Source organism: Convolutriloba macropyga, chromosome 14, assembly GCF_964194025.1.
Source record: "Convolutriloba macropyga chromosome 14, txConMacr16.3, whole genome shotgun sequence".
In the NCBI taxonomy this organism is placed as follows: domain Eukaryota; kingdom Metazoa; phylum Xenacoelomorpha; order Acoela; family Convolutidae; genus Convolutriloba; species Convolutriloba macropyga.
Genome location: NC_134481.1, coordinates 24,394,830 through 24,414,546, shown reverse-complemented (window position 1 = coordinate 24,414,546; position 19,717 = coordinate 24,394,830). Strand labels below are relative to the sequence as shown.

At 32.7% G+C, this 19,717-nt stretch overlaps 2 protein-coding genes across 8 annotated transcripts in view; one reads left to right on the top strand and one right to left on the bottom strand.

The window, feature by feature from the left end:
* The window catches only part of LOC142353662 (gamma-aminobutyric acid receptor subunit beta-3-like), a 171,889-nt gene that overhangs the window by 71,850 nt on the left and 80,322 nt on the right, over positions 1-19,717 (bottom strand). For all 5 annotated transcript variants that reach the window (XM_075405959.1, XM_075405960.1, XM_075405962.1 and 2 more), the window contains exon 7: positions 18,963-19,034. In XM_075405959.1, the coding sequence (XP_075262074.1) occupies positions 18,963-19,034 (72 nt within the window). The remainder of the gene's footprint in view (positions 1-18,962; positions 19,035-19,717) is intronic.
* LOC142353047 (uncharacterized) lies at positions 2,038-18,575 on the top strand. Of its 3 annotated transcripts, none has more exons than XM_075405235.1 (6): positions 2,039-4,323; positions 9,465-9,552; positions 10,250-10,395; positions 12,652-12,785; positions 13,829-14,144; positions 18,403-18,575. In XM_075405235.1, the coding sequence occupies exons 1-6, from the start codon at positions 4,287-4,289 to the stop codon at positions 18,423-18,425; spliced, it is 744 nt and encodes a 247-aa protein (XP_075261350.1). In that variant the 5' UTR covers positions 2,039-4,286; the 3' UTR covers positions 18,426-18,575. The 3 variants fall into 3 exon arrangements, with proteins under 3 accessions (XP_075261352.1, XP_075261350.1, XP_075261351.1); XM_075405236.1 differs by lacking the exon at positions 2,039-4,323 and adding an exon at positions 7,000-7,256; XM_075405237.1 differs by lacking the exon at positions 9,465-9,552 and having other exon boundaries at positions 2,038-4,323.

Here is a 19,717-nt window from a genome sequence, read left to right as displayed (position 1 = left end):
ACTGTCTTCATAATTTTTTGTTTTTCTTTGATTTTTTATCATTAAATCAAATTAATGACAGTTACCTTTGTTGGTTTCGCTATCTATAATAAAGTTCAATTATTGTTTTCATTCGATAATATAGGGTTTCTGTACCTTTCAAACCCTTTATATTTGTTTTGCTGTTACTATTTTTCACTGCTTTCTTTTTTTTCTGGTACGACCAGAGACTCAATAATGAAAGATAATCTTAGCTTCCTTTGAATCATGTTTGAACACCATGTTTGAGATCAAATGTTCATACTTAAGAGTCGTTGCCCTTTAAAGCCATTAAATGTAGTTTGATGCCGTTTCATTTTTGACGTTTTGCTTTTGAGCTTGTGCATTATCGGAAAAGCAAAAGAATTTTTAAGTGCTTTTTGTTTTCATTGAAACCTGTTAATTTCTATACATGTTTTTTTTTAAAAATGACTATTTGGATTTGAATCATCATTTGTTCTTTCGTTGACTTCTTTAATAACTGGTCTCAACTGAATTTCAAATTCATTCTCATTACCTTAATGGTTTCATTTTGTGTCAAAATGACTAGCTCAAAAGTCATTTACATCATCAAGGTTTTGAATCTTCTTTTCTTTAAATCATTTTTATTTTTCTGTCATTAGTTATATATTTTCCTTGTTGTTGACTGTAATTAAAAAAAGATTCTTGCAGTTTTGACTACTTGCAATTAATTTTTTGTTATCTGGTTTTGATCTACGGTTATGTTTATGAAATGAACCTGGTTTTTTTTAGTTCTGACACCACTAATTTTCGAAAATGTTTCAAGTTTCTCGAAGTAATCGTTTTTGTCCTTCCTTTTTTCTCAATGGTTTTTGCTACAATTGTTGTTTGGTTTTTATAAACGTTTTTTAACTCAGCAAAGGGATAAGCACTTTTTTTTCAAAAAATTGATTTAGAAAATGGACCTCTTTTTCTTATGCAAATGGAATTTCGCTTTGCACAAGTTTGTTTCCGTTTCTGTTTGAGGTCTTTTTACATGCTATGATCACTATCAAAAACTTACATTAATATTAAAAGGTTGAAGGTTGAGTTATTAGCTTCAAGTTTTCTTTGGATTTAGCACTGAGTTCTGGACTGGAGCAACTATCACATTTTAGACAATTCTCTCCTTCCAACCTTAGTTTCGACCATCGAATCAAGCGTTCAGAATTCAGAGAGCTACACCTTTGCTGAGTTCTAAGACCTTGTCGCTAAATTTGTGCCTGGACGTTGTTTGTGGCTGAATGTTCACCTGTATGAGATTTATATCGTCGATAATTTTTTGGCGTGTTCTGCATGATCTAATTACATAGGCGTTAAACAAGCTGGGTACTTGTAAAGCTTAGTTTGATGTAGAACCTGATTGTTCGAAGTTCGGTTCGCCAAATGGAAAGCATTTGAATACGATATCTTCATCCGTTGATTGGCAGTTAGGTTTTTACTTGAACAAATTGCTTCTTTTGCTGCTTGGGATATTTTAATAAGGTTGATATTTTTGCAGGTAAATGTGTAGTGTAATAGTTTGATTTTTGTTTGTATTCTTAACTAAAATCAACCAGACGCACATTGACTGCAGTGGTATTTATGTCTGCTCTAATTTGAGATTACTTGCAGTTTTAAATTGCAACGCATGATCTCATCTAGCCGTCATTTTTTGACTTTATCCTGTCTCCCTAATTTGGAAGATATGTAAGTCAAGTATGAGGATCAAACAGGTTGGAACATCATTACCGAGTTGCCTTATTTTTGCTCATAAATTAAAATCTTTTTAAGATAGTTATGTTTCATAGTTATATTGCTTTGAGTTATTTTCATTTTTTTGATTTACTTTTTTGTGACAACACAACCGAGGCAAAAAACTCTTTAAACATTGGAATTGGCAATGGTTTAAAGAGTTTACATCATTTACATCATCAAGGTTTTGAATCTTCTTTTCTTTGAAAAATCATATTATTTTTCTGTCATTAGTTATATATTTTCCTTGTTGTTGACTGTAATTAAAAAAAGATTCTTGCAGTTTTGACTACTTGCAATTAATTTTTTGTTATCTGGTTTTGATCTACGGTTATGTTTTTGAAATGAACCTGGTTTTTTTTAGTCCTGACACCACTAATTTCCGAAAATGTTTCAAGTTTCTCGAAGTAATCGTTTTTGTCCTTCCTTTTTTCTCAATGGTTTTTGCTACAATTGTTGTTTGGTTTTTATAAGCGTTTTTTAACTCAGCAAAGGGATAAGCACTATTTTTTTTCCAAAAAATTGATTTAGAAAATGGACCTCTTTTTCTTATGCAAATGGAATTTCGCTTTGCACAAGTTTGTTTCCGTTTCTGTTTGAGGTCTTTTTACATGCTATGATCAATATCAAAAACTTACATTAATATTAAAAGGTTGAAGGTTGAGTTATTAGCTTCAAGTTTTCTTTGGATTTAGCACTGAGTTCTGGACTGGAGCAACTATCACATTTTAGACAATTCTCTCCTTCCAACCTTAGTTTCGACCATCGAATCAAGCGTTCAGAATTCAGAGAGCTACACCTTTGCTGAGTTCTAAGACCTTGTCGCTAAATTTGTGCCTGGACGTTGTTTGTGGCTGAATGTTCACCTGTATGAGATTTATATCGTCGATAATTTTTTGGCGTGTTCTGCATGATCTAATTACATAGGCGTTAAACAAGCTGGGTACTTGTAAAGCTTAGTTTGATGTAGAACCTGATTATTCGAAGTTCGGTTCGCCAAATGGAAAGTATTTGAATACGATATCTTCATCCGTTGATTGGCTGTTAGGTTTTTACTTGAACAAATTGCTTCTTTTGCTGCTTGGGATATTTTAAAAAGGTTGATATTTTTGCAGGTAAATGTGTAGTGTAATAGTTTGATTTTTGTTTGTATTCTTAAATAAAATCAACCAGACGCACATTGACTGCAGTGGTATTTATGTCTGCTCTAATTTGAGATTACTTGCAGTTTTAAATTGCAGCGCGTGATCTCATCTAGCCGTCATTTTTTGACTTTATCCTGTCTCCCTAATTTGGAAGATATGTAAGTCAGGAATGAGGATCAAACAGGTTGGAACATCATTACCGAGTTGCCTTATTTTTGCTCATAAATTAAAATCTTTTTAAGATAGTTATGTTTCATAGTTATATTGCTTTCAGTTATTTTCATTTTTTTGATTTACTTTTTTGTGACAACACAACCCAGGCAAAAAAACATTGGAATTGGCAATAACTTTAATGAAAAATTATTAGCAAAATTATACTCTTAACGCAGTTTTCAGTTGACATTTTGAACTGAATAATAAATGGCATTAAAAGATGTTGAAAATTGATGACTTGTTGTACTTTTGTACCACATAATGACAATTTTTAACTTTTCTGTTCACAATGGTCCTTTTGTCGTCAAGAGCTGAATAATCACAAACTCCACTATTATGAATTCAACCCAAAGTTTCTGAATTAAATATAATAATTCGAGCGTAATGTATGTGGACGGTATCATAGGAAAAACTAACAATTGGGGTTTGTATCAACCTCAAATTTACCGAAAACTTCTCAGTTGATAAATCTGACTAATAAAAATTAAAAAATAGCAGACGACTCCGGAGCAGGAAAAAAAGAGCGTTACTTTCTTCTTATGCGAAAAAGCCATTGAGCTACTTGTTTAAATTTGATTATTTTTTGTTGTTCGGTTTAGTTCTTGCGGTGTTTAGTTACTTTTTGGGAGGATTCAAAAGCTGCTAAGTCACACGAGTGCGAGTTTTTTTTAAAAGAAAGCATGTGAGTTTTGCTGAATATGTTGAGAATTGTGTAAGACATAGAAATCCTATAGTTTGCCTATTTTGTGTTGCTGGAAACTGTAATAATTAACCAGCCGGCTGTCGCTCGCATTTTGGTCGATCTCTGAGTGTCGGTATCGTTGGAATAACTTCAAATATTCAAGCTGCAAAGCTGTTCATGAATTTTGTGATGGCTTGGCAACAGTAACTGATGCATCTACGTCATTGTTACTATGTTATTGAACTGGAGTACTAAATACTAAGACGGCTTTGACCAATGTTGTATTTACATTTACAAAAACTCGCAATCAAATAATATGTCGGAGATGAAATAATTCAGTTCAATCAGCAAATATAATTTATTGTTCACAAATAATCGAGCAATTTTCTGGTGTTGTTCAGCGGTATATAAAAAAGGCATTAACCTTCTGAACAGTTTTATAAATAAAACATCTGGTTTTACGTACAGATTTGATTTTAAATAGTCTTCTTAGAATGAGAGGCGTTTTCACTTTGCTATTAACAATATGCGGTAAGTACATATTCGGATATTCATAATTTCTGCATTCTAGCTGTACAGAAATTGTTGATGTAGTTGAAAAAAACTATCATTGCTGCTCGTAGACATCAATTTCAATATTCTTGTCATTAGCAGAGGCACGAACCTATCAGTTTACAAGTGAGGGGAGAGCAAGAAAACAAGTTTCGAATGAACAAAGAGGCCAGATTTAAAATCTTTTGCCTTACTTTACAAGCCGATAATATTGGTGAATCTCGAATCGTTCGGAGAAAACTCAAACTAGAAGGCCCGGTAACGTGCGTTAGCACATATTATTTCGACCCCGCTCATCGACATTCTTACCCTGTCGGCAAATGAAGTGATAGGAAACTTTTAATACATTAGTAGTTATAGATTCTTCAGGATACTACATCTGGGTTCCCAATTATGGAGAGTCGTGGGTACCAGTGGAAGTTAATTTTTATCTCTCATTGGCATGGACAAAAATTGAATCTTGGTAACAATTGGTTTAATGAATCACGCGAATAAAATTTTAAGCTGAAAAAAGACAATTTTGTTATGTAAACAGATGTAATCGTCAAAAAACAGAATGAGATTCTGAATTCAAATTTTACCCAATTCAACACACAAAATTGAATCGATTGACATGCATTTCAGCATTTTTAATAGCACCCTTTGATCGTCACCAAAGCAAAAATTCTACATGAAATAAAACTGAACAAAGTTAAAAAAAACATTAAAATTTTTCTCATCGAAAACTAGTGATATTAAAATTATCAAAAACCAACTGAATAATGTTGTGTAATTGCAGAACACATGTGCTCAGAAATTATAAACCAACTTTAAGGTGAATAATAAGGAGCAATGAAAACGAAAACAAAAATTGCACACAAGTTATTGAATTTTCATAAAATCGTAGCCGTAAATTCTTAGTATTCCATAACATTCAATGTCGGAGAACAGTTAACATCAATTTAATTCGAACCAGCAAAACTGCAGTTTATAAACATAACTTATGGCATAAAAACAACAAAACAAGGGGCAACATGTAAAAAATTATTAAAATTGCATGACAATAGATCTTGTAGTGAACAACATTAGCTATAAACTGCAGAATAACTCATTAATGAAATGCCACATTATAAACCAAAGACGGTCTGTTTTTTTTTAAAAAAAACTGGCATCAAACCTTATTCTTTTTAACTGACAAGAAAACCAACAGTTCTATTCTCAGTTCCAAAATTCAAAAATGAACTCTTAAAAGACAAGTGTTACCTAACTCAAAAAAAATTGATATAAAATTATATCAAACAAAGAGTAGATTTCTCTAGAAACCAATTGAGAATGCTCTTAATGCAAACGCCATTGATGGCACTAAAACACAAGCAGACAAAGTTACGTTCTCAATTGAGCATTGAAAAGGGTGCGAGCTCAAAAAGCACATTTCACCAAATTCCATCCTGATTTAGGAGGTTGTTAAATGTAACATACTTCGAAGTAGAACACGTTCTAATGAGATAAACTACAATAGCCTCACGTATTTTTTTAGCTACAACTCAAAAACGGATAATTTAACGACTTGAATATCAACATCTGCAATAACAGCATCTGATTGTCAAAGAAAAACACTTTTCCCCAAAAAACAGATTTTTTAAAAAAACATCAGTATTACAGGCAATATCGAAACAAAATGCTCAATGTTGACAAAGTTGACAAAATTTCAAAATAAGCAAAACTAATATTATAAACCCACTTGGGACAAAAAACAAAGCAAGAAATGGACTGCAGGCAAAACTCCCAAATGTTTTTGACATTCATTTGCGTTGGTCTATGGAACACCAGCCATCAAAATTTCTCAAAATTGACGTTACCGAGCAGCAATTGTTGTTTTGCTACCCTAATAATAAAAAAACGTCAAGAGAAAGGGCATCTGATAACAACAAATGAAAGCCTGAGTAAAAATGTCAGCAAAGAATTGCGAGAAATGCGGGAGAAATCTCTCATTAACGTACAATAGAAAACTCTAATGACATTGATATCAAAAATGAACCTTATATCACCGATAAGAGGCCTTATATCACCGACAAAAATCAGAAATTACGTCAGAAAATCATTTTATACCTATTTCTCGTTGACAATTAGAAATTACGTCAGAAAATCATACCTATTTCTCGTTGACAATTAAAATAACAAAGACTACTGGAAAATCAACAAGTACAGTCAACATTAATCTTTATTAATACACGATATGAAACCCTTAAAATCTCTCCAATTTCCTTTTCCATTTGGAATCAAAATGTCAAAAAACCTAAATAAAACTTAAGAAACAAAGCATCCAAACAAATTTAAATCTCTCAACCAGTTTAGGCAGCTAGAATTCAACTATTGATACCCTCGCCGTCACTTTGAGACTGTAATAAAAGAAGTAACGAATCCAGAATTTGACAGAATGTTTGAATTTGATCAAAATGACAATGAATCGTGCAATAAATCGACTCAAATCAGCAACACAAACTTTCGAAACTGCCGTTCAAAATAGTTTTTAAAGATAATAGTTTCATCTATCCCTCATTTGAACTAATAAAGTTTCTCAAATTAGATTTTAGGACAAAACTCTTGAGAACATGTAGGAGTTTTATCTAGAATAACTGAATTGGGACTGGTTTTTTAGAGAGATATATTTTGAAGAGTTAATTAACAGAAAAATCAGTCATATTTAAGAAAAAAGGTAGCCCCAAAAGTTTCACTAACCCTGTCTAATCCAATGACCAAAAAAGTATTTTTGATCATTGCATTGAGCGCATTTTTTTTATTTTAGCAAAAGTCTTTTGGAGCAGAAAGGTGTACAAAAATAGTGAAACCAACCATTGCTCACAAATCATTCAACCAAGTTAGCTGCTCAAAAAACTAAATCTTTACAAAAAATCCTAAATTTAGATTCCAAGGTTCACTTGTTTTCAAATACTGCCACTCAACTTTAAATGATAACTATATCGATAGGCCAAAAATGACTGAACAAAACAACCAGTTGTATCATTTGTTTCATTCTATAGTTCCTCCCACACACAACATCGGATCGGCAGGAGAACTTTTTTAAGAAAGGCACTTTTAGCATAATGTGGAAACACAAAGGCAAAAGTTACATAAATTTGCAATTGATGCATTAGTCTAGTCAAGGAAAAACATCCAAGAAAAACCTTTGGACTAATTCAGACCCAAGACCCAATGTGTTATTTTGTAAGGTGTAACATGGAAGTTTTCAAGCAGGACCAATATTTATGAGTTTAAAGAACACAATACATTTTTTGGAAGCTATTAAGTTGATCAACAAGAGAACACAATTATTGTTTTTTCTTCTCATTTTAAATTTTTGCCTATTTTTACTCTGTATTGACTACCAAAAACTCACTCAATTATATAATTTACTCTAACACTAAATTTTGATCAATGCGCTATTTTTTTGTTAATACGCTTTTTTGTTAGTACTCTATGGAAAGCTTCTAAAAAAGTTTAAGATGCTTTAAAACACTTCAATTGAACGGTATCTATGTTTTTCAATTACATCAATTAAAATGCAAATCGTTCTCAATTTTTGACATCCGCACTATATTCATCATAAATTTGATTACTCAAATTATATTAATTACTTCAGAATTGTGGAGTATATTATAAAAATTGATCTTTTGCATTCATTTCATCAATAGAATGTAGTATGGAGTTGCTCTGTAGTTACGCTCAACAGGTAATCTCAGCTTTTTTGTAACCACTTCAATTTAATATGTATCCATCATTTGATAAAAGTCACTGACTTTTGCTGTTTTTGGTTTTTTTGTCACTTAAGAATTCAGACGTCTGTCATAAATGTGATCCGAGAAATATTCTGCAACGGATCTAACGGTTTCTCCTCTCACTGTTCAAAGACTAAAATCTACAAGTTAGTTTTTCGTTGTAAACACAATTCGCCAGCCTAAATGATTTTGGTATTATTGCATTATAGACTATATTCTCCAGTAATAATGTGTTCTACAGCTATTTTTACACAGTTATTTTTGCATTAAAATTGCTGTAAATATAAAGATTGAAGATTGATCGGTTAATCAGTTTAGCTATTACAAGGTTAGATGCAAAAACACTCACACTTTAAGAGCAACTAATTAGGCATGGCAATGCACATTCTCAAATCAAGTTATAATTTGTCTGGTTCAAATTTTTTTAATCAACTCATCGTGTGGCTAAAATGATCTTCTGTTGTGAACTCAAATTCATTCAAAAAAAAAATTCATTTAATACAACAGAAAAAAGGTTATCAAAAAATTATCCAGAGTTTATCATCTCCATCAACCGGAGTTGTTCACACATTCTAGCTAGTTCTCTGGTTTGGTTTTTTTGCCCGAATATGAACACTGAGCACAGGTAAATAATTTTACGATTGTTTTTTTTTAAAAAACAAGACAAATACAATCCCTCGTTATTGTAAAAACTATGACAGCCAGGGAGCGCTCAAAATGGTAACAAATAGCTGAATGTAGAACTTAGCACCACCACTAACAGACGAAAGGAAAATCTTTTTCTGCAGGGGCATATTGTATTGGGAAAAAAACTTTTTTTCTCTAGTGAGCTCCTGAAGAAGTGGGTCCCCCATTAACAGGCTTCGTTTCAAAAACGTCACTCATCCTATTATGAGAGTATCTTTGGCAATTTGTCATTTACTTTGATTGAAAAAGAACTGAAAACGAAACAATTACAAAATATCCTATAAAGAAAATACCTCAAATTAAAATTGATGTGACCTCGCTTGCGTACAGTAAGTTTGCTCCATCTCTTCAATCCAGCAAAGCTGCTAAACAGTTATTGACCCACAGTTAAAGTAAACTGTTGGTGCAGTTTTATTCACAATATTGCATGAGACGGAACCATACTTTGAGACCACAAATTCAGTTTTCATAATATCGGTTGGCAAAGAAAATCACATCAAAAATGGGTTAAATTGGCTGACAGACGCCTATTTTGGTCAAAGCTGTTTGAATAGCGATAAAGGCTTCGCAAAAAACCAAACTCAAAATCTCTTCAATAATATTTCCGATACTTAACGGGCTTTTTAGTAATGCTACTCACTAACATCTCAAAATCCAATCAAATACAGAACATTTTAGCCGTTATGGACGGACAATGTTGGAGTTCTTTGGAGTTTGTGCTTCCCAGCATCCAAACTAAACTGGGAAAGCACTGTATGAATCTCGGGTGAGTTCTCCAGGAAAACTTTATTGTTAACAATTTGGATAATCTTGCAACAGATATAAAATAAAAAGATGCAACGACGGTTTGCCTTGCTTTGTTTGCATAAAATAATTTGAACGTGTGTCTGATCGGGAGCTTAAACCAAGTTCAAGTTAAACTTGGCCATGGAACATAGCTTCACAACTTGCTGTCAGATTTTTCACAGATATTTCCAAATTAAGCCACTGGCTGGATTAAGAGGCCTAATACTTATGGTAAGTTTTGGTACAAGTTATCTATGCCATGATACTTACGACCGCCGTGTCTTAATATGCGCTGAAAACGGGAAATTTCATTGCTAAACAGGCACTCTCTAATAGATGTGAAAATCAAACAGCTCTCACATGCGAATGACCAAAAAACAGAAAGCTGCAAATGTATTTCGTCCAACAACGGCCGTCGTAAATTCTGCAGTTTTCTCGAAGTTTATTATTATTATATATTAAATTTCAAAACAACCAAATTAAAAAAAACGACCTTACATTTTTTCAGTCTAATATTATGCATAAAACAAGTGATCGTTTAGAAAATTGGGTTGAATATTTCGCCTTTTGCAAAAATCCCATTTACACCTTTCTTACAAATTATATATATATATATATATATATATATATATATATATATTATATATATATATGCAAAAATATAGAAGTCGTTTTAGGAAGCGGTTCTGTCTGATGGGAATGTATAACAGACCATCACATTCGGATGAAAAGGGGCCAAACTACAACAGGGATCGGTTTGATAGCATGATCGGGGCTCTCTACCAAAGAATTCATTTCTTCTCATTCAAAGATCACGAGTATGGTGAGTTTTGTTGTCTTATTTGAAGGAAAAAACCGATTGCTAGAACTTATTGGCTCAAATTCAAGACACCATTGTCCATGTTTTAAATAGTAGGATCGTACTGGGAGATGAACTCATCTTAAGTATGAAAAAAAAATTGCCTCCAACTCAAATTACTTAGAAAGTAAAATAATGCCACATTAGTGGGCCAATGAAACCTGCCATTATTGAGATTAAAAGACAATACAAACAAAAAAATCATCAAAAGCAACAACAAAAATTTAACTCCAAAACAATGAACAAAAATTACATAACAAAGTTAAAATAGCTTCAAATAAAACCTAAACTAAACAAATTAGTTTGTTCTTCACTAGAGAAAGCAGGGCGTGCCATTATCCAGAACATGTCGTACGTCTGCAAAAACGAATTCAGATGAGAGAGACAAAACTACGAAATTTTTTCAAGAAAACGGTGTCAAATCCGTTGAAACAATAATCTGTTCCCCACAAAACAAGGTATAAATAATTGCGCACTTTTTGAACACCAAGAATGACACATATGAACTCAGAAAACGACACTAGGCAACAATTGAAAAAGAATCAAATTAAGATAATTTTTTTTCAAAAACAACTAATTTCTTAAGATACAAAAGCAAGAGCTATCTACTGAAATCCTTAAGTAGGTTCTCTTATTTCTGCAATGAAAGCCCTTCAGATCTGTCATGATTCAAAATGAGTCACACGACTGCAAAAAACCGGAATCGAAGCCCTTAAAACTAAGGAAAGCACTAAAACCTTAGATATGTTTAATTTGTGCCTTTCTTCAATACCATTAATATGAAAATCGAATTTCACTTAATGAGACTTAAAAGTAGACAAAAAAGAAAAACAAAGGGCAAATATAAAAGGAACAAATTTTTTTTGATTTTTTTGTTTTTCGATCGGGAGCCACTAAGATCTGCATTTATGCAAAAGTCAAACTACGACTACCAAAAGAACAACAATTAAGGACAAAATTCAAATTTGAATTAACGTTTTGCCAAAAACTGGTATCCAAGTTGTTAAAACAAAGAGCAGTGCGCTAAAACTCTTTATTTGATCAATTGTGTCTTTTGCAAATAACAAAAACTTGATATTCGACATGCAACTAATGAAACTAGGTAACAAGTAAACAAAAAACTATAAAAAATTCCAACATGAAAACGTCCATATTTACCATACGTCCCTACATTTTTTGCAAAGTAAAAATAAAAAATTTTAGCTATCATCTTAAAAAAATAAACAGTTTTCTGTTTACCAATAGGAAGCCGCCAAGATCTGCAGTTATTCAGAGTTTCTTTTTTCGACTACAAAATAACTGAAGAGATGAAAACGAAATTTGATTCAATTCGGCTAGAAGGCGGTGTCGGAGCAGTTAAAACCATGATCTATTCACTGAAAAACTGTCGTTTTTAGAAACACCAAAAATGTGCTATCTGACTTGTCATTGTTGTGAAAAGACAAAAAGAATCTCAAAGAAGGAAGAAAATCCAAAAACAAATTTTCTTCGTGAAATATTTTCAAAGCAGAAGAACTATTATTTTCAAAAAACCGCAGGTATTATTAAATTTCAATACATTAGAAAAACAAAGACGATGATACCACTCTATTAAACTGAGGCTATAAGTTGACCAAAAATAGAAAAGTAGCAAAGCTCAATAATCCAATTTTTAATTTGAAAACAGACATTTTTAAAAAGTCAAAACGATCGTAAGGTTTCGCTTTGAAAAAATGATACTCTTCCTCGAAATTTTTTAAGAAACTAGATGGAACTGTCATTAGTAATCGTTGGTTTGATTTGTTGTTTTCTGTAATTAACCTACAAATATTCAAAATGCGAAACCTTTTTGCTTAAAAAGACAGCGATCAGACCAACAGTAGACTTGCTACAGCCGTTCGTCCATTAGGAAAAAAATTGCGTAAATTTTTGGCAAAATTGCGTAAAATATAGAAAATGTGAACAATAACAACAAAAATTAGTCAAATGGTCACAAAAATTTAAACCCTGATAACTCCCTGGAAGAAACGAGATTAAAAAATCTTTTGAGCTATGTATTTCACGCTTTACGGGTTTTCTAATGATACCACTCACAACTCTACGATGAATATATTGATCGGCCAATATGGACTGAACAAAAAAACCCTGAAGTGTGTCAGAACAAAAAATATTGGAAATAATCAGCGTTATCTTAGTTCAAAATCTAAACGAAAATTCTGTTTGAATAATTGTCGTTTTCAGGAGGGTGTTGTGACTACCAGAAGGAGACTTTCCTTAATGAGGGGTGGTCTAAGGGAATATCGCTTGAAGACTACGCTCTCTCCCTCACAGACTTCAGATCAGAGATTCATTATAAGAAACTCAACTGGGTCAAGGTACCGAAATACTGCTAAATATGCCTTAAAAAGAAAACAGATGAACGATGACGTTTTAGCTCTGCAAAACTCAGAAATGATTGTTTACCATCATTACCGCTCGAATTCTTGTCCTTTTCGCCACCTTTAAAGTGCAGGTCATGTCTTTGAAAGAATAAGATCAATAACAAGCATGCTGGTCAAAAGAACTGCAATTTTCAGACTGAAAAATGACAACTGAAAACACTTTCTGCGCACAAAAAGTTTTTCATGCACCTTTTTCCTATAGGCGATTAATCTTTTTTTGTTACGAGCCAGAGCCCATACCAGACGAAAATGAACCATCTGATCCATTTTATGTTGCTCTGTAAACACATTTTGTGAAATCTAGATCCACAAATTGCTTGCTTGATTCCACAAAATGACTTTTGGATAATTTGTCGAACATTAGGTGCCTGCCTATTCTAAGTTGGCAAGACAACTTGTACAGCCCATTTCACAATCTAAATCGCTGGATTTCGCTGAATTAGAGCATGAATACTCAGCTTGTTTTTGTTGTTTTACTTTTTGTTTGAGAAAATTGTGTTATAGCCGCTGGATCAGCCTGCTAATGCCACTTCAAAATGGTACCAATTGCGGTACAAATTAGCGTTCAATAAAAATCTCAAACTTTATGCTAGCAATTTTAGAGCTATTTGAAATTTGTTTAATCTGTTTCATAAGATAATTTTTATTGTACAATCAGCCAGCTAAGAAAAATCTAGAACAAATTATTATTATTAAGGATTATTCAGGAACATCGTTTCCTCTGAAAATACCTTTATTACCGTAATTCTTTTGATTTTTTGGAAACTCAATTTTTTTAAGCATGCTCTTGTTCAGATCTTGAATTATTAGGGAAAAATAGCATTTTTCATGAGATGTTCTTCTCTGAAAAAAAAAGATCTATATTCCACAATAAGGCCCTTTTTAAATGTATGGACATGTGTTTTGCAGAAATAAAGAAATGACCGACTTTACTTGGGACACTTGGCTTGTAAAAACGGAAGACGCTTTTTTTGCAGGCTATTTTTGCACCAGAAGTGTGTCTCAATGTCATATCTCAAGTTGGCTTTGGCTCTGGACCTTTAAGGACAGCTGGAACCTTCTCAACTGAGATGGGCTTCGCTTTCCCTTTCACATACGGACAGGAAAACATCATCTTTTCAGTGAAAGATCTCCAAATTGGAGAACTGACCTTTTCCTGGTTCAAAGAGCAGTTTGTGTGTCAAGAACAACCATGGCTCTGTCAAGATTTGCACACAACTGCCTCAATGAGACATGCGAGAGATCAATCTGAAAACTCGTTACAGAGCTCAAACTTTTCATTCTTCAGTTCAAGTATCTAACTGTTCATACTTAGTGAAATCTTTTCAAGGCGAAAAGCGTTAGAAGTTGAATTCCAATTAAAATAATGGCATTTTAACCCAAACTATAGAAGTGTTAAATGATTCCCGTTGCAAGAGGTATATTTAGGCACAAAAACTGAATTTTAACTGGAACTGCCTTCGAACCCGTATCATATATTGCTAGTAAATTAATATTATTATTACTCTATCAAACTTGCCTATCTCTTGAAAACTCGTTCCCTCGTTCTTTCATCAGCCTCAAAATTTCATCTAGGCGTCAGAGTTTGCGCTGAACAAATGTATCGCGTATTGAGGTGTTCATTTGGTTTCCTTTTCGTCATCTCATAAGTTGAAAAAGTATTTCCTAGATGTAGTGGATTGAACTGATGCGAAAATCTAACGAATTAAAAAGCGATCTGTTGTACAAAACCATTGCACAAGAATTCTCCGTAACTATAATATAGTCTGCGCTGAGAATAATTTATAGAACGCATTTTATGAAAAATGAGTATTGATTCAAAAGAATTGGGTTTTTCGAGGATGTGGTGTTATTGCTTCCGCGGATGAATTTTGAGAAAAGTTCAGCTATTTTCAAAAAATGATTAATTTTATAGGAAAATTCTATTTCACTCGCAAGGTTTCAAACTGGGACAAATTTCTGTGATAAAAAACGTCGCAAAAACTATAACGAGCGCAAAAATTCCAGAGTTTAAATTTGGATATATTACAACTACAATTATTCATCAGCTTTTATACGTCGCCATCAATTTTTTGAAGAAAGCCTCAAAATAATTTGCTGACAGCGGAAAAATGAAATTGAGACACTATGATGGGAAATTATTTATAGGAGAGCAGACACCTAGCTGGTTGACAGGCAGTTTTGGGTTACTAATTGTTACACATTTTTTCCATGGAGTCGTGCTTAAGTGTATCTTAATGCCATTTAACCTCTTTTTTTTTTCACATTATTCAGTCCTATAATTTCTCCCCCATTCATCAGGAGTTATTTTTTAATCTACAATCGTAATCAAATCTATAAAACTCGTTGTTAGCAAACAAAACATACATGCAAAAAAACGGGAATAAACCTTCAACTGAAAATGATGAAAAATTTTTAAAACGTGTTACCCTTCTGATAAAACCCAGACCTAATCAAACAACAACGTACTAGAAATAGGAACAACATTAGGGACAAGACAAAAGAAACTTGAAAAGACATTTACGGCAATTGAGCACAAGAACACTCTGAAAATGATCAATCTGATTGCAATTAAGTGTAACTTATGCAAAATATACCATTATAATATGCTCTAAGTTTAAAGAAAATTAGAGAATTTTGTACTTTCATCTGTGAGTTTTGTTTGTCACCATTTTTAGTTCTATTTTATTTCTTCAAATACTCCTAATTCACCTTATGATTTTTTGTTTGCTTTCTTTAAAATTTACCACAATACAACAAACGGTCATCTGCTTGTGGATTTTTCCTCAATCTCCATACATCCATTGTCAAATTAATTTTAATCAAAATATTCTCTCAGTCGTGTCCTGTGTATTAACAAGACACCTCGTGCAAGACTAAACGTACCACTGTGTCAAGTTTTCCAAAATTTTTTTGTTCTGAAACTATTAGCTCTTCCTAAGTTTTGCGAATTTCAATTGAAAGCAACGTTTCCCAATCAAGTTCCAAGTCAGTTTTCTTTCATATGAAAACCAAAACAATTACAACAGTCATTTTGATAAAAATTTACCAGCTGTAAATTCACATGTATGAAAAATTTTGGCAAAAATAGGCGAAAATTTGCAATACAAAAACGCTATTATCAGTTCATGACGCTAGAATAAGGGACTATTTTTTCTAACTGGAAAATATCTTAACGCAAAGCTTGAGAACTAAAAAAACAAAAAGATGAGATTTAAAAAATTCACTTTTCATTTAAATTAGGTCAAACTGATAAAATGAACATCTAATTCAGAAAAAAATGTTTTGGCAACAAAAAGTTACCGATTGACTGGAGATCATCAACATATTGATTTGAAGATTTTAAGCATTTTGTCTTTCATTGGAATGAAGTCTTTTTAGAAAGGAGTTTGTATTTAACCCAAGTTAACTTTCAAAGCGTCCGATATTGGGCCAAATTTTAGTTTTGCATAATTTAAAACAAACAAAGTAAAAGTTTTTTTCAATGTGTACGTGACAAACCGAAAAAAAAGTAGAGAACAAATAGTTTGAAATTTTGCTGCTTTAAAAGCTACAATTTTTTAGCTCAATTAACAAAAATCTCTTCTGTAATTTTATGATTAAATGAACTTTAATTCAGTTTGAGTACGACAGGTGCAGTGTTGAAAAATCAATTTAACTTCTTTCAATTGTGTTCTTTTCTTTGTTCCTGTTGATAAAATTTTCCCACACGTGATCAGTTTTTACCTAAAACCTTCAATCGAACAGAATCTTTATTGAGGACGCGAACCGTTGTGGTTAGAATTTGGCGGAAAGCGATAAAAACCATTTCACAAATTAAGAAATTTGAACTATTTATTAATTGAAGCAAAAATTTATACAAACTCCTTTAGAATTAACGGTAAATTGAACCTCAAATCCTAAAGAAAAAATCAAACACAGAAAATTTCTGTTTCCGAAGTCAAGAATGTTGGATGCCCGTTTTCTTTCAATCATAAAATGGTTTTATTCTCTGTTTTGTCTTTTGGATGTTCCTTAAAGAACCAATGATTTTATTTCCCTCGCAGTAAACAAATTATAGCAAGGAAGCCAGTTTAAAAAGCATAGAGTTAACATGCGAACAACCCTAGCAAAAGTATGATTTTCTAGTTTTCCAAAAAATAAAAAATTTGACCATTTTTCTTCAAAAAAGAAATCATACTGGCGACTTCTCTGCGTTTTCTTACGTAATCTTGTATCCAACCTTGCTCGTCAACCGGAAACTAAAGAAGAGACTATTGTTGACAGCACATTGAATTTAAAACATTTTAAAAATTATTTATCAAAAAATTATGACTACTTTCTTTGATCTGGTGTCAAATATGCAATATTTGGTCTATTCCGTGCAATTTCAATCAAATCTATATTCAAATTGATGAGACGCTGGTTTCAGGTTACGCATGCGAACCTCAAATGTACAAAATGTGAATAGAAAAATCTGCAGTTTCTTTAATTCAAAAAGTTTAGTATTCCTGTACTTTTCTTCTTTAGAGTGAAATAATTACAGTTTTGCTATTGTTTACTAGTTCTGTTAATTAATATTTCTAGTTCACCGGAAGCCATTAGCGTTTAGATTTGGAAGTCACTTTAGCGATCAAAATCCATCAACAGAAAGAAACTCAAATATTCAGATTGTCCGTCCTTTCGCGTGAAATTTAATTTAATCTTATGTGTAGCAAGCAACAGATATTTCGGTATGTGTTTGTTTTATTTTTTAGAGGAATTTCACAGTACTAAAAAATTTTATTGGTATAACTTTTAATCAATTCTATCAATAATAAAAATACTAAAAACTTATATAACTTAGTATCCCCCTCGCCTCTCCTCCAACTCTCCTAACACTTATGTGCTGTTTCACTTCAATATTTTTTTACCAGTTTGCAATAAAAATCAAAGGTAGTCTTTAAAAACTAAACTATGTTTGTTTTCCCAGTGATGCGGGAACAAAAAGTGAAAAATTGACTGAAGAAAAAAGCCATCCTCGCATTTTTTTTCGCCCGTTTTAAAAATAATGTTGGAAAAATTACCGCGAACCTTCTTGGGAATACTAAATTTCATTGTTTTTCGTTATTTGCGGCCAGATCCAGTTCAACTCTTTGGTTCAACAGTGCAAATCTTTGGTGTTAAAAACGGACAAAAAGTGAGAAAACGAAATTGTTTTTAAAATGAGACCCCGAGATTAGCCTTCTTGGAAACCATAGGCAAGACCATAAATGGTTCCATCCAAGAAGGGTTAAAACTTCTGGTATGTTCTACTTGCTATAGTTTATAAGATCCATAAATGATCTGACCTATGAATAGAAGAAAACTTCAAACAACCCTAATTCTGATTTAGATATATTATTAAGTAATCATTCATGTCTTGCGTATGGTTTCAAAGAACAATTTTTGGTTGTAACCCGGGACTTCTACAGGTTTTTACTTTTTGTTACAAGACCTCTTAAGAGGCGTTACAGTTCAAGTTACTCTTCTAAACTAAGACAAATTATTCTGTGCAATTATTCAGCGGTGTTAAAGTTCTATTTTCTTTCAGATTTTCAACATCGACAGTTGTGATTAAAGAAAACGATAGAAATTTTAACGGCCATGCAGATAGGAAACAACTATACACAAATCTAATTTCTACAACACATACACTTCACTGTAGAAAAAAGCTAGAAACAAGATTGAATAGAAGAATTGGATTTATTCTATTCCTGACAGCTACCTCCGTACCATTTGTGACCCAAGTGAACCATTGTATTTCGGTTTAATTCTCCTTAGTATTAGCAAAACAGTGCTCACGATTGCTGGAATTCATCCTCACAACTCACAATGTTTTTCTACGAGTCAGGGTGGGTGAGCGGGTGGATGCGGTGAGGGGGGGGGTCTGCTGGTAGAAGAGATCCAATTTTTGATTATTCATTAGGAAGATACAAACGACAAAAGAGGACAGGTTACTAAATATAGTAATGATAATGACGACGGTGGTATGATAAAGTATGAAAAAATGGTGTCTGTATATTGTAATAAATATCTCTCAACGATAGTGTGGGTATGATCGGTTGTCATTGATAGATTGATTGTGATTGGTTGTTTGTAAATGAGACTAACCTAGGATCCCTGAGTACTCCCCCTGCTGTCAAAGTCATCATAGTCAGCACTGCTGTCACTCCAATGGATGCTCTGAAACACAATTCATTATGCATTGATGAACATTATTCTTTAAAACAGAGTTGACAGTCAACTTGGAATCTTTGTTAAATAATCATAGAATCATCATCAGCATGAACACTTGAGGTCAGATTAATAAAACACATGTTTTAAAAAGTGGCATCCCAAAGCCCTAACGTTGTAATCGATGCCATCCAGCATTCTCTCTCCTTTATTCGTGTTTTTTAACGGCATATTGTTCTTCCCACGCATTGAGTACCTTATATTACAATACATTTATACACAAAGCTCCGAAGCAAAAAACGACTGGAAACAATCAATTCGTACCCAGACTATCGTCTCACAATACATGGATATTTAATAATGGCATTTAAATTCTGCACTAACACATCGGAACAACTACATGTCCTACTTTCTACAGGCAAAGACAATTGGTCCAAATATTGAGCGCCTCTGAACGTTTTAGCTATTATTATTTCGGATGGGCTATTTTACTGAAAGCCAAAATTGCTGCCTGACTTCGATTTGCTAAGAATAGAGTTTAATCACAATAGACACACGTTACTGGACTGAAAAGTTGACTTATTGGGGTGAAATGACCCGTGTTTTGAACGCTCTTTTGAACTGCTTCGAACTGAATAGCAAAAATCAGATACAGGTAACTTAATACCAAATTGTAAACACTGTACGTTATA